Below are 14214 nucleotides of genomic sequence, written 5' to 3'. Positions count from 1 at the left end.
GTCATAGAAAGCACAGTAGTTAGCACTGTTGTTTCACAGCTCCAGTGTCCAGGTTTGATTCCCGGCTTGGGTCACTGTGCGGAGTCTGTATGTTCTCCCTGGGTGTGCATGGGTTTCCTCCAGGTGCTGCAGTTTCCTCCCACAGTCCAAAGATGTGCAGGATAGATGGATTGGCCATGACAAATTGCCCTAAGTGTCCAAAAAAGGTTGGGTGGGGTTACTGGGTTATGGTGGAGGCATTGGCTTAAGTGGGGTGCCCTTTCTGAGGGCCGGTGCAGACTCAATGGGCCGAATGGCCTTCTCCACTGTAAATTTTATGATTCTATGAAAGCCATGTCTGTGCACTTCTTAGCAACCAGAAGAGAGAGTGAAATGTTTGCGTAATTTGCTCAGCTACTTTCTTTTAATGTGCAGTTCAGGAAAACTTGTCAGAAATAAATTGACCTTAGACCAGCAAATTAAAATTGAGTAATGTTTGCTTTCCAGCTATAATCTTAAAAGAAAGGAAAAAACATTTTGTTATTTCATGTTTTTCATTTCTTTGCAGAGTTACAGACAACCAGCTGCCTTTATAGTCACCCAGCATCCTTTGCCAAATACAGTCAAAGACTTCTGGAGACTGGTATATGACTATGGCTGCACCTCTATTGTAATGCTCAATGAGCTGGACCTTGTGCAGGTAGCTGCAATGATCTTGTAATTGTGGAAAAATATAGGATTGTTCCGATGTTTACAGAACAACCTTCAAGTTTTTGTTCACTGAAACAATTAATTGTGTAATTTAAAAACCTGGCCGCATAAACGAGCAGACTATATCTTGCTGTTGATTAATACTTCACTTTGCTGCTGAACAAACTAAAGCACACTTAACGAAAAGTGAACTTTTAAAAATAAACAAAGTGCCCCTATTAGACAATACTTCATGATATTAGCCCTCAAACTAATTAGTCTCCACGCCGGTGCATGTGTGTGGTTGCCGTCTCTGCGCCGGCATGGATCAACATGTCGGGGACTTTACAGTTAGGCCCCCTCCAGATCGCGGCTGCCCGCCGATTGGATGCCCCTGATCACGGGCCTGGACCCCGTGGAGGCCCCCCCCCTCGGAGTCAGATTTCCACCCCCCCCTCCCAACCAGGACGTCCACAGTGGCCACGGATCTGATCTCCCACCGGGTGGTACCAGGTTAAAACCACACTGGCGGGACTCGGTGGGAGTTTGGCCCCACCGCGGTGGCCTATTTCAGTGGCCCCCGACTGGCGCCGGAGAATCGGCGGCCCAGCATCAGAGTGGCATGGCAGGAATTTCCTGCGCCCCCGGCTTTTACAACCCGGCGCGGGCTCGGAGAATCCCACCCATGGTTATTCAAATTTTATTTACTTGCATTTTATTCATGTATGGGATGTGGGCATCGCTGGTTAGGCCAGCATTTATTGCCCATCCCTAATTATTCTTAAGAAGGTGTTCTGAGCTGCCGTCTTGAACCACTGCAATCCCTGAGGTGCAAGTACACCTGCAGTGCTGTTAGGGAGGGAGTTCTAGAATTTTGGAGGGAGTTCTAGGATTTTGGAGGGAGTTCTAGGATTTTGGAGGGAGTTCTAGGATTTTGTCCCAGCGACACTGAAGGAACGGCAATATATTTCCAAGTCAGGATGGTGAGGACTTGGAGGGAACTTCTAGGTGATGGGGTTCCCAGGTATCTGCTTCCCTTGTCCTTCTAGTTCGTCGCGATCATGGGTTTGCAAGATGCTGTCTATGGAACCTTGGTGAGTTACTGCAGTGCATCTTGTGGATGGTACACATGGCTGCCATCGATGGTGAAGGGTTTGAATGTTTGTGGAAGGGGGAGCAAGCAAGCTTTGTCCTGGATGGTGTCAAACATCTTGAGTGTTGTTGAAACTGCATTCACCGCGGCAAGTGGAGAGTTTTCCATTGCGTTCCTGACTCGTGCCTTGTAGGTGGTAGTCAGGCTTTGGGGGGGGGGGGGGGGGGGGGGGGGGGTCAGGTGGCTTACTCGCCGTAGGATTCCGAGCCTTTGACCTGCCCTGGTAGCCGCAGTATTAATATGGCTAGTCCAATTCAGTTTCTGATGTTGATTATCAACTACCGGTTTGAGAGGCAGAAAAAGTCTTCATTTATGATAAAAATGTTCTTTGAACACACCATCAAAAATCAATCTTCACTGAACCATCCAAGCATCAAATGGATGTGCAAAATGTAATATTTATTTGCATTTTAATATCCAACATTTGGTTCACTTTGATTTTCGGGGAAATGTTTATGCTGAAACACCATTATTTTGTCAATTGGACCTTCTTTGCATATGTTTCCAGAGGAGGTGGTGTAGTACCGTGTCTGCTCATAATGAAACTTTAATCTTCAAAGCCTGACTGCAAATTTCTAGCTCAGTATGTATCTGTCCCCCAAGTAACTACTCATTCTGGTGACTTTTACAGAGCTTGAAATTGCTTTTGAGGTAATAGTTACAATCATGCTGTCAGACGATAAACTCTGCTCATAGTAGAGCTTTGATTTGTTCTAAAATCTACCTATCTTGACCTACATTGAGTTTAATCAGCCAGCATGGCAAGAACCATATACACCACAGTAACAACATGGCCACTAAGGTGTGCACGTGGAACAAGGAGATGGGGGCACATCTTGTGTAAGGAAAGGATGGGGACGTGTGTTTATGTGGAATGGGCAAGTGGAGGTGTGTGTGTGTATGTAGGGAGGATGGGGTATGTGGAGGGAGGGAGGATGGGGTATGTGGAGGGATGGAGGATGGGGCGTGTGGAGGGAGGGAGGATGGGGCGTGTGGAGGGAGGGAGGATGGGGCGTGTGGAGGGAGGGAGGATGTGGCGTGTGGAGGGAGGGAGGATGGGGCGTGTGGAGGGAGGGAGGATGGGGCGTGTGGAGGGAGGGAGGATGGGGCGTGTGGAGGGATGGGGCGTGTGGAGGGAGGGAGGATGGGGTGTGGAGGGAGAGAGGATGGGGGGTGGAGGGAGGGAAAATGGGGTCTGTGGAGGAAGGGAGGATGGGGATGTGTGTGGAGGGAGGGAGGATGGGACGTGTGTGGAGGGGAGAGGATGGGGACATGTGTGGAGGGAGGGAAGATGGGGTGTGTGGAAGAAGGGAGGATGGCATGTGTGGAGGGAGACAGGATTCGGTGTATGGAGGGAGGGAGGGTGCGATGTGTGGAGGAAGGGAGGATGGGGTGTGTGGAGGGAGGGAGGATGGGGTGTGTGGAGGGAGGGAGGATGGGGTGTGTGGAGGGAGGGAGGATGGGGTGTGTGGAGGGAGAGAGGATGAGGTGTGGAGGGAGGGAGGATGGGGTGTGTGGAGGGAGAGAGGATGAGGTGTGGAGGGAGGGAGGATGGGGTGCGTGGAGGGAGGGAGGGTGGGGTGTGTAGAGGGAGGGAGGGTGGGGTGTGTGGAGGGAGGGAGGATGGGGTGTGTGGAGGGAGGGAGGATGGGGTGTGTGGAGGAAGGGAGGATGGGGTGTGGAGGGAGGGAGGATGGGGCGTGTGGAGGGAGGGAGGATGGGGTGTGTGGAGGAAGGGAGGATGGGGCGTGTGGAGGGAGGGAGGATGGGGCGTGTGGAGGAAGGGAGGATGGGGCGTGTGGAGGGAGGGAGGATGGGGCGTGTGGAGGGAGGAAGGATGGGGTGTGTGGAGGGAGGGAGGATGGGATGTGTGGAGGGAGGATGGGGTGCGTGGAGGGAGGGAGGATGGGGTGCGTGGAGGGAGGGAGGATGGGGTGCGTGGAGGGAAGGAGGATGGGGTGCGTGGAGGGAGGGAGGATGGGGGTGTGGAGGGAGGGAAAATGGGGTCTGTGGAGGAAGGGAGGATGGGGATGTGTGTGGAGGGAGGGAGGAGGAGGTGTGTGGAGGAAGGGAGGATGGGGTCTGTGGAGGGAGGGAAAATGGGGTCTGTGGAGGAAGGGAGGATGGGGATGTGTGTGGAGGGAGGGAGGATGAGGCGTGTGGAGGAAGGGAGGATGGGGATGTGTGTGGAGGGAGGAAGGGAAGATGGGGATGTGTGTGGAGGGAGGGAGGATGGGACGTGTGTGGAGGGGAGAGGATGGGGACATGTGTGGAGGGAGGGAAGATGGGGTGTGTGGAGTAAGGGAAGATGGGGTGTGTGGAGGAAGGGGATGTATGGAGAAAGGGAGGATAGGGGTGCGTGTGGAAGGAGGGTCGATGGGGTCTGGAGTGAGGGAGGGTGGGGACACTGTGTGGAGAGGGAGGATAGTGATGTGTGTGTGATGGGAAATTGTGTGTGATGGGGATCAGTGCATGCGTGCATGTGGAGGGAGGATGGGGAACAGTGCAACAGTAGGGACCCTGGTTGGGAGAGGTGGAGGTGAATTGGGAGCCTTGGGGACAGGAAAAGGTGGACCACTGGCAGAACAGTTTAATTTAAAGATGCACAACGTGCGCAGCAACCTAGAATGTTCCAAATATCTCAAAAAAACTGACTGCGCACAAGAATTTCACCTTCAAAATGTGTGTAGCTAACCTGGCACAAAGGAAATTTTGAGGCAAGGGAAGGGAGTCGTGTTTTTGCTGACCTTTGGTTGACTTCAGAAGCTAGTAATGGGCAGACCTCTGGAACCACATCTGAGATTTGGCAATCTTCTTCCAAAATGGTGCTAATTATGGAATTCAAAAATTTGATAAATGGGAGGTAATGGTTTTTCTGTAGTATTATTGCGCTTTTCCTTTTTGAAGCTAGAGGTTCTGGATGTTCTCCTGATGAGTTGCAATGTATCCTGCTGTTAGTCAAAATGTAGTCAGTGCTGTGGAGGAGTTGAAACAAGTCCACTTTCTCTCATCAAGCAAGAAGACTACTTTGTCACGGACATCAAGTTCGACCCATCCAGGACAGTAGTGAATATTCCATTGTATTCAAGACTGGAGTTTAATAGATAAAAGCAAATTACTACGGATGCTGGAATCTGAAACAAAGGGAAAATGCTGGAAAATCTCAGCAAGTCTGGCAGCATCTGAAGGGAGAGAAAAGAGCTAACGTTTCAAGTCCGATGACTCTTTGTCAAAGCTGGCTTTGACAAGGCTTTTTCAAAGAGTCATCGGACTCGAAACGTTAGCTCTTTTCTCTCCCTACAGATGCTGCCAGACTTGCTGAGATTTTCCAGCATTTTCCCTTTCGTTGGCATTTAATAGAAGATGGAGGAAGTCTTGCGGAGTCAGTTGGTGACATAGCATGTTCAACCATTGCCATGGTTATCCTCATTAAGGATCTCACCCACTTACTCTGATTCCACGCATAACTTCCCTCCTTTGTCCTTGAGTGGGCCTGCTCTTTCCCGAGCTGCCCTCTTGCTCCTTATATATATATAAAAGACCTTGGGATTTTCCGTGACCCTGCTTGCCAATGACATTTCATGGTCTCTTAGGCCTCCTAACTCCCAGTTTGAGTTTGTTCCTACTTTCCCTATGTTCTTAAAAACCTTTGTCTGTTTTTAGTTGCCGAGACCTTATGTATGCTTTTTTCTTTTTGACTCGTCTCACAATTTCCCCTGTTTTTCATGGTTCCCTAATCCTGCCATTTCTGTCCTTCATTTTCTCGTGGACATGCCTGTCCTGCACTCTAATCAACTGGTCTTTAAAAGGCTCCCACATATCAAATGTGGATTTACCTCAAACAGTCATTCCCAATCCACATTATCCAGTTCTTGCTGAATTCTGTTGTAGTTAGCTTTCTCCCAATTTAGCACCCTCACTTGAGGACCACTCTTGTCCTTATCCAAGAGTATTCAAAAGCTTAAGGAATTATGATCGTTTGAGACTCATTGGTGAAGATCAGTGATGACAATGTCATGGGAGATCAAGAAATTAAGTTAGGCAGTTTCATGTGAAAGCTATTTATTGGCTGTCATTTAAATGACACATATGTTACCTACTACTTTGTCCAGTTTTGATGCTGGCCAGTTCTTGCTGTTGGCTGGTTCATCATCATGATGTGCTCTGAATGGGATAGTATATATCTCCTCGTCATAATTCTGCACAGCAGAATTTGTCAGGGTAATCATACAAAGAACACATTTTTATGCAGCAATTGTACAAAAATTGATTTTGTACTTTTTATGATTATAGCATTCAGCAAATGGGGCCTCATAAAATATACCTGAAATTATATTTTTAAAATCCCTCCTCATAACAAATAGTAAAGTTGACAAATAGTTTTATAGACCCACAGTACATAACTGCTTTTATCACTGTGCTGATATGTTACGTTATGGCTCATTTGACCATGAAGTACAAATTTATTTTTTTTAAATTAGGGATGTCCACAATACTGGCCAGAAGAGGGGACACTTCGATATGGGCCAATCCAAGTTGAATGCATTTCTTGTTCAATGGATTGTGATTTCGTAAGTCGAATCTTCAGGATATGCAATCTTACGAGGGTAAGTGTTCTTACACCAGGTTTTATTCCATGAACCTTGGCTAAATGAAATTGTTTTGTACTAACTTTTATTTGAGTTTCATTTATTTGGGTTTCTGGCATTCTCACCTTCCCTTGCCTTCATTTCAACAGACTTCAATCAAAATGGGAATATCATAGGCAAGAATGATATTTACCTGCACAGATAAACTTGTTACCTTGATTTGAAAATGCTAGTTTAGTTATGAACTTTAAAAAATATATATATGTTTAAAAACCCAGCTAATGCCGGAAAGGTTTATTTGAAGATAAGCAGGTGCAATGCATCACCCTGTCTTTACGATTAGGTGCATCCTTAATCAAGATTTGCATTTCATCCAGCTTACATATGCTTCTCTGTGGAATGTCTGCTATTGATAAATTGACAATATAAATGATAATGCAAGTTTGCCTCATTGGATTGAACAAAGCCACCCACCATTGTTTACAGATGCTGTAAAGTATCTGACAACTTCCAAATGTGATAATGTATAACAGAAAGATTTGTGTAGGATTTGCTGTGTAGTTTTTAAAACAAACTTCACATGTTCTTGTTGTAATGCTATTTTTCCTTGGATCCCAGCATAGCATTATGTTGACAAGACAGTTGTACCAGTTTTTAAAAAAAATACAATTTGTTCATTTAGAGTAAATTGGAATACACATTTTCAATGCAGCTTATCAATTTAACCTTTAAATTATTTACAGAACAATCAATTTCTTATCAATCAGGTGTACAAATTTCATTTGACACATTTGGCCTATTTTAATAAAAATTCTAACCACTATATTAAAGTTTTAGATGGACATGGTTACAATTGTACGTGTTGGTGGAGCAATCAGAAAGACAAAGGATTGCACTGGTAATGTGGGTTAATGATGGTAATGTGTGGTTTAGCTCCTACACTGTATCATTAGTACTGCTATATCCTGGGTGTCAATTGTGGGGAGGCGGTGACGTAGTGGTATTGTCACTGGACTAGTAATCCAGCGACCCTGGGTAATGCTCTGGGGTCCAAGGTTTGAATCCTATCATGGCAGATGGTGAAATTTGAATTCAATGAAAATATGGAATTAAAAGCCCAATGATGACCATGCCAATTGTCATAAAAACCCGTCTGGTTCACTAATGTCCTTCAGGGAAGGAAATCTGCGCCCTTACCCAGTCTTGCCTATATGTGACTCCAGACCCACATAGCAATGCGGTTGATACTTAACCCCACCCGCCCCACTGAAATGGCCACCCATGCCACTCAGTTCAAGGGCAATTAGGGACGGGCAACAAATGCTGGCCCAGCCAGCGATGCCCACATCCCAAGAACAAATTTTTAAAAAATTGTCACTGGACATGAACTTCCCTCATGCGCATGAGAAATTCAGAGTGCCAGCCGTGTACATTTCCATATACCTGGCGAGTTACATTGGCAGAGGTGGCTATGTGGCCTATTCTTTTAGTTCGGCAAAGCAATAGTTTGTCAAACGTACAAAATTCTGCATCATATTCTCTTCTGAAAAGATAGAGAATCATAAAACCTTACAATCAGAATTAAATGCATTTCCTAACAACGTTTTTCATTCTTTATGGTTGTTGGGCAGGAGAACAGAAGCTTGCATATTAGAAACTATTTTAAAGCAATGTTATCGATTGAGAAGGTGGGAATATGTCAATTAATATGAATTAAATTCTATCACAGAACACTTCTCTATAACCAATTAGTTTTAAGATTGTACCCAGTCCACAGGTCATGAAAATGCCTGATTGCATGGATTAGGCAATGAAGTGAATAGAACATTTTGGCAACAAAATATTTAACGCATTTGAACATTTTTGCAGTAATTGGAACTTAATTTGGTTACTTCTCATTGTTCTTCTTTCCACCCCTCCTCTCCACTTCATGTCAGGGTTTCAGCCCACAACCCCATTCTATGGAATTATTAAATGTTACTATCGATCCTACTCTGGGATCCGACTCACTCTGCTGCATTCGGGCCCTCTGGGATATTAGTTTTTTGTTCATCCATTCACAGGCATTTGTTTGTTCCTGTTGCCAGCCCTTCTTTGTTGTATCCACAATTCTTGTTGGCAAGTTGCAATCTAAAACTTTAATTACTAGTCCTCCTTTTTAAATTTAATTTCATTATGTGGGCGATACTAGCAAGACTATATTTATTGCCCTTCCCTAGTTGTGCATTGATGATGGGCACATTTCCATGAACTGCTTAGTGAAGGTGCAATGTCCTCAAGTGGCCGCACTTTCCTTGAAAATCATTCCACACAATTAATTAAGTTGTCTATTCCTCAGTAAGTATCATTTCATAATTTCTGTGTGACTATGGTGAAGTTATTTTATAATTTTATCAAGATGAATCAAATTCACTTCACTCAATGGAATCAACAAATTAATTTCATGATGTTTGGCTCAGTGAATTGAACTCATCAAGTTAATTTTAAAATTTACTTCCCAGTGAAAGAAATTCAGATAATTAATTTTATCATGTGTAATTCATGGAGTTGAATCCAGTGAATTAATTTCATAGTGTAGCTAACTCAAGTCCAACAATTTCACTTTTTTTGGTGAACGAGCCAGTAAATTGATGTAATCATGTTGAACTAGTGGAATCTATACAACTAGAATGTGTATTTCCAACAATTTCTGTTTTGATTGGTCACGTATTTAGATTGCATTCTCTCTAATAAATAAATGTATTCAAATTGAACATCACAATAACATAATAGACCACATCAATGTAACATAAGCACTCCAAAAAAGAATTACCATACTCAATATAGAATGCAGAATTCTACTGAAAGGTTGAAGACTTGAAGGCTGTTTGGAAGTCCTGTGATTGACTTATAATATGTTTGACTTTTAATTTAGTTTGTTTTTATAAAAGTGGAAAGTGATTATTTTCAGTACCTGTCTTGAAGTTTTAAGTTGAGATGGCATGCAAAAATTGGACGACAATATTTTTGGACGGATGTAATAAAATTAATTGCTTATCAGATTAAATGAAAGCTGGCACTATGTTGGACACTAAATACACTGTGCTGCCCTTCATTTATTTTACAAATGCCCCCCTGAAGCGAATAATAAGGGAGAAGAATTGTAACAACAAAAATGAGAAGGTTCATTGAAGTAACAAAGAAAATGAGAAAAAAGACACACTCGAAACAAGATTGTTTTTTAATTTAAAAAAAAATCATTGATTTGAAAAATTGGTACTGTATAGCAGGCGTAAATTGGAGGCTGAAACTGTTTTAGACCATAATGGCAAGTCAAGGTAAAATGCTTAGAAGCAGAAGAGTTGGATCTGAAATATTACTTTTACTCTATTGAAGCAGGGAATGAATAAGTTCTTTTTGTATGAAAAGTGACAGTGTAAAACATAGCGCTCTCAATGGAATGGAAAGAGACGAGAAAGAAAATAAGCGATTGATACATGTGAGCCTTTGGGATGCAAGATTCTTGATGGACACAATCATTCTTTATTGATTATGGAAGTCCTAAATCCCAAGCCTACTCCCATGGATTTTTTTTTAAAAGCAAAATGCGGACGCTAAAAATCTGAAATAAAAACAGAAAATACCGTAAAGGCTCACCATGCTTATCTTTCACGCTTTGTCAAGATGGATATCACAGGGCATAGACCATTTTTCCAGATTTCCAACACTTGACTTTCACTTGAGGATGATTAACATTGATCACAAGCCAGTTTTTTTAAAAAAGGAAGTGGTTGGAGATGCTGTAATATTGGAACACAGTGGCTGAATTTCAGATTATTGTAATTTTAAGGCACCTCCTAATGCCCAAATAACAACATCACAAAGAAGTAAAGAGGTGAAGATGAATATAAAATTTATATATAAATAACATCAACTCGGTAGTGGAAGCCTTTAATTCTGTTGCCTATTATTTGATTGCAGTTTAAATCTACATTATATGATTCAAGTGTATGCATGTGTATTGCTTATCCATTCAAATGTGTGACAGCCACTGGTTGACTCACGCAAAGTTGGTTCATCTCAGCCGGGATAAGGGTTTGGGGCACAAACATTTGTCGGGGCAGAGATGTGAAAACATGATCAGTGACAAGTGAAGGCTCCCAGAATGGTATCCTGCTCTGTGTCTGAAGTGTCACTTGCCACCTGTTAATGGATTCAATTCCAGATAATTTAGAAAATTGAGGGATAATGTTAACCCAATCCACCCAGCAGAAAACTGAGCCTTTTACACCATGCAGGGTTTTAGTTTCCATTCACTGTCCTAGCTGGGTGGGTGAGTGTAAAGTCATCCTCCTGCAACTAGTCAGATTTTCTTCAGTTTTTACTTGATTAACTGATCTATTTTGAATTGTAGCAATTGAAATATAAACATTTTTTTCATAAATGTTTTTTAAGGTTTTTAACATGTTCTACAAATTTAACAAAAACACAATCAAATAACTTATAAAATGAGAACAACAAGAGAAACAAAGCAGAAATTAAATCAGTACACCTCCGCCCCCGCCCCCCAACAGCTAATAGTGACCAACTCTCTGAAATACAATATGAAAATTGCTTATTGTCACGGGTAGGCTTCAAATGAAGTTACTGTGAAAAGTACCTAGTCGCCACATTCCGGCGCCTGGAATTGAACCGTGCTGCTGGCCTGCTTGGTCTGCTTTCAAAGCCAGCGATTTAGCCGTGAGCTAAATAGTGCAAAATGAACGACTGCCGTCTCTGATAGAACTATGTAGTTGACCTTCTCGAGGTGCAAAACCTCCATCAACTCCCCTAGCCCCTAGTCAGGGTTCTAGCTCAATATTTAGGATCACCGACATGGTATCAAAAAAGGACTTCCAGAAACCCACTAGCTTAGGACAGGACCAGAACATGTATGTGTGATGTGCAGGTCCCCTTGAACAGTGCTCGCACCTATCCTCCACCCCCTCAAAAAAATGCTTCATCCTCGCCTTCATCAGGTGCACCCGAAGCACCACCTTTAACTAAGCAAGGCTCAGTCTCGCACACGAAGATATAGCATTCACCCTCTGCAACAACTCACTCCACACCCCTCCTCTAGGAGGGGTGTCAGTTCCTTCATCCATTTCAGTTTCACCCATTCACTCAGCTCTTTCCCCGCTATCCATGCATACATGCCGGACCTACTGCCCTCCGACACCACACAGGAGAGAATTTGCTCCAATAAGACTGCACCACCAGAAAAGCCGGTGTCCAACATGTCCAAGTCCACCAGTCCAAACGTTTCCTCCAAGCCGCACCAAAAATAAATACCCCACTCTGTCCAACCCTCTCCCTCCACGTGCAAAATGAGGCATCCAGCCTTGCTGGATGGTTAGCACAAATGGTAGCCAGCCTTGAAGCTGCCCCCAACTTAAAATGCTGGCGGAGTTCCCTCCGTATTTGTAACGTAGCCACCACCACTGGATTCATTGAGTACTTTGCCGGTGCCAACAGAAGTGGCGCCGTTGCCAGAGTCCCCAAACGTGTTCTCCTACATGATTCCGACTCCATCTGAACCCAGAGAAGCCCCGGGTCCCCACACCACCCCAGCACCTTCTCTGCATTAGCTACCTCTCGCTCTGAAGCAACCCCCACCCCCTCCAAACTCCTTGGGGCCTTAGCCACACAAATAAAACCGGAAATAGGTCGCTCGACCTTTCAGACAAACAACTTAGGCAGAAACACCGGGATACACGTCAATAAAAATATAAATCGCGGAAATTGTTTATCTTAACCGATAGGACTCAGCCCACCAACAATTGCGGGAGATTATCCCACCTCTGCAACTCCATCTTAACTCTACCCACTAGACTAGTATAATCCAATCTTCGAAGCTGCCCCAAACCTCCGCCACCTGGACCCCTAGATATTAAAAACTAGTCTCCGCCAACCGAAACGGCAATCACCCAATCCGACTCCCCACCCTGAAGCGCCCACCACAAAATATTCACTCTTTCCTATGTTGAATTTGAACCTGCGAAGGCACTAAAGCGCTGCAAAATACCCATTATGTTTCCCATGGACAGCCCCAGGTTCCGAACATACTGCAGTAAATCGTCAGCATATAAAGACACTTGGTGCTCCTTCCCACCTAATGATCCCACACCACCCATTAGAGATGCTCAATGCAATAGCTAACAGCTCCATTGCCAACATAAACAACAAGGGAGACATCGGACACCTCTACCTTGTATCCCAATACATCCGAAAGGGTCCAGAGCTCATGGTGCTGGTGCAAATGATAGCGAACGGAGTTGCATACAGCAACACACCCATGATACAAACCAGGACCAAACCCAAACTTCAACACCGTGCAAAAGTACCCCCACTCCACCCGGTCAAACGCCTTCTCCACATCCAACAAAACAATTACTGACCTGGGCACGGGGGTAAGCACCACATTCAGCAACCAATGCACATTCGGTGACGACCTCTGCTCTTTCACGAACACTGTCTGATCCTCCCCACTATCTCCGGGAGGTAAGATTCCAACCTCAATGCCAACAACTTGGCATCCATGTTTAACAGGGAGATCGGATGATACAACCCACACTCTGTGGGGTCCTTGCCCTTCTTCAGGAATAGCAATCTGGACCACTACCCCATTGTCCCCAGAAGGGCGCCCCGCACAAAGGAGTCCATGAACATGCCCAACAATAACAGACCCAACTGAACTGAAAATTTCTTATAAAATTCCACCATTGTCATCCGGTCGCGGTGCCTTCCCTCCCTGTATCTGCTTTAACGCTCCCTGAATCTCCTCCAGAGACAATGGCTCTTCCTGCAGCTCCACCCCTACCTTGAGAAAGTCCAGACCTCCCCAAAAACTCTGCCATCTCTCGTTCATCCTCTGGTGGTTCCGATACTTATGCCCTGCCCCTTTCACCTGCCTCAATTGCCACACTGCTCTATCCGTGGACAACAAGTCAAACTACATTTTCGCTACATGCCAAAAGCTCCAGAGCCGGATTCCCCATATACCTACTGTCCACCAGACCCTGTTGGTCGTTCTAAGTTAGTGTGTTTAACACTCCGCCAATAGAGGCAGTGTGCTTAACACTCGTTTGGCTCTGTTTCTTATTTCTATGCTCTGGAGTCGCCAGGTGCCGTAAGAGACACCGCCACAAGTGCTAAGGTCAAGTTCAAGTCAATAAAGTCATACACCGATTAGTAAGTCCAAAACAATTAGAGTTTATTATTGCAATTATAATAAATACTCATGCACACGCTAAAAGACTAATACTTATCTAAGTAGGAACAAGCAAGGTCAGGAGACAAGGCCTTTGTTCCTTTCTGGTCTGCAACTTCTGTTCGCTAATAGTCGGCAAGAGTACAAGCAATGCCTGGGTCACGTAGCGATCGTCGTTTTGGCACTTACTGATAGATGGCTGTTGTTCAACGGCCGGTGATGAAAGACAGGATCTGGAGGCTGGAGTTGGAGGCCAGAGTCAGGATGCAACAGGCAGAACCATGTACGGGACCTTTTTATAGGTCCCCAGAGGTCCGTGCCCCTTGGGGCGGGCTCTCTCACCTGCTGGGGATCGATTGGGTTTTTTCCAATCGATATGATTCAAACCCCCCTATCCTGGGGTCGTTTCTCGATGGCTGGGGCGGTTCCTAGGGCTCATTATTCTGGTTTCTCTGGCGCCATCCTGGCTGGGTAGCTATTGAAAAGTATCGATTGATACTTAAAATGTTTCTATTGTATCTGGGACTGGGCCGGTATCACCTCATTAGTATGCAGATCGCTTTCCTATTTGCACC

General features: G+C 44.7%; 1 protein-coding gene across 8 annotated transcripts in view; it reads left to right on the top strand.

Annotated features, from left to right (window-relative positions):
- The window catches only part of ptprk (protein tyrosine phosphatase receptor type K), a 740572-nt gene that overhangs the window by 704153 nt on the left and 22205 nt on the right, over positions 1-14214 (top strand). For all 8 annotated transcript variants that reach the window (XM_038799792.1, XM_038799788.1, XM_038799790.1 and 5 more), the window contains 2 exons: positions 548-679; positions 6304-6429. In XM_038799792.1, the coding sequence (XP_038655720.1) occupies positions 548-679; positions 6304-6429 (258 nt within the window). The remainder of the gene's footprint in view (positions 1-547; positions 680-6303; positions 6430-14214) is intronic.

This window comes from Scyliorhinus canicula, chromosome 6 (assembly GCF_902713615.1).
Source record: "Scyliorhinus canicula chromosome 6, sScyCan1.1, whole genome shotgun sequence".
NCBI lineage: Eukaryota > Metazoa > Chordata > Chondrichthyes > Carcharhiniformes > Scyliorhinidae > Scyliorhinus > Scyliorhinus canicula.
The sequence above is the reverse complement of the archived record's forward strand: the minus strand, read 5'-3'. Positions and strand labels throughout refer to the sequence as shown.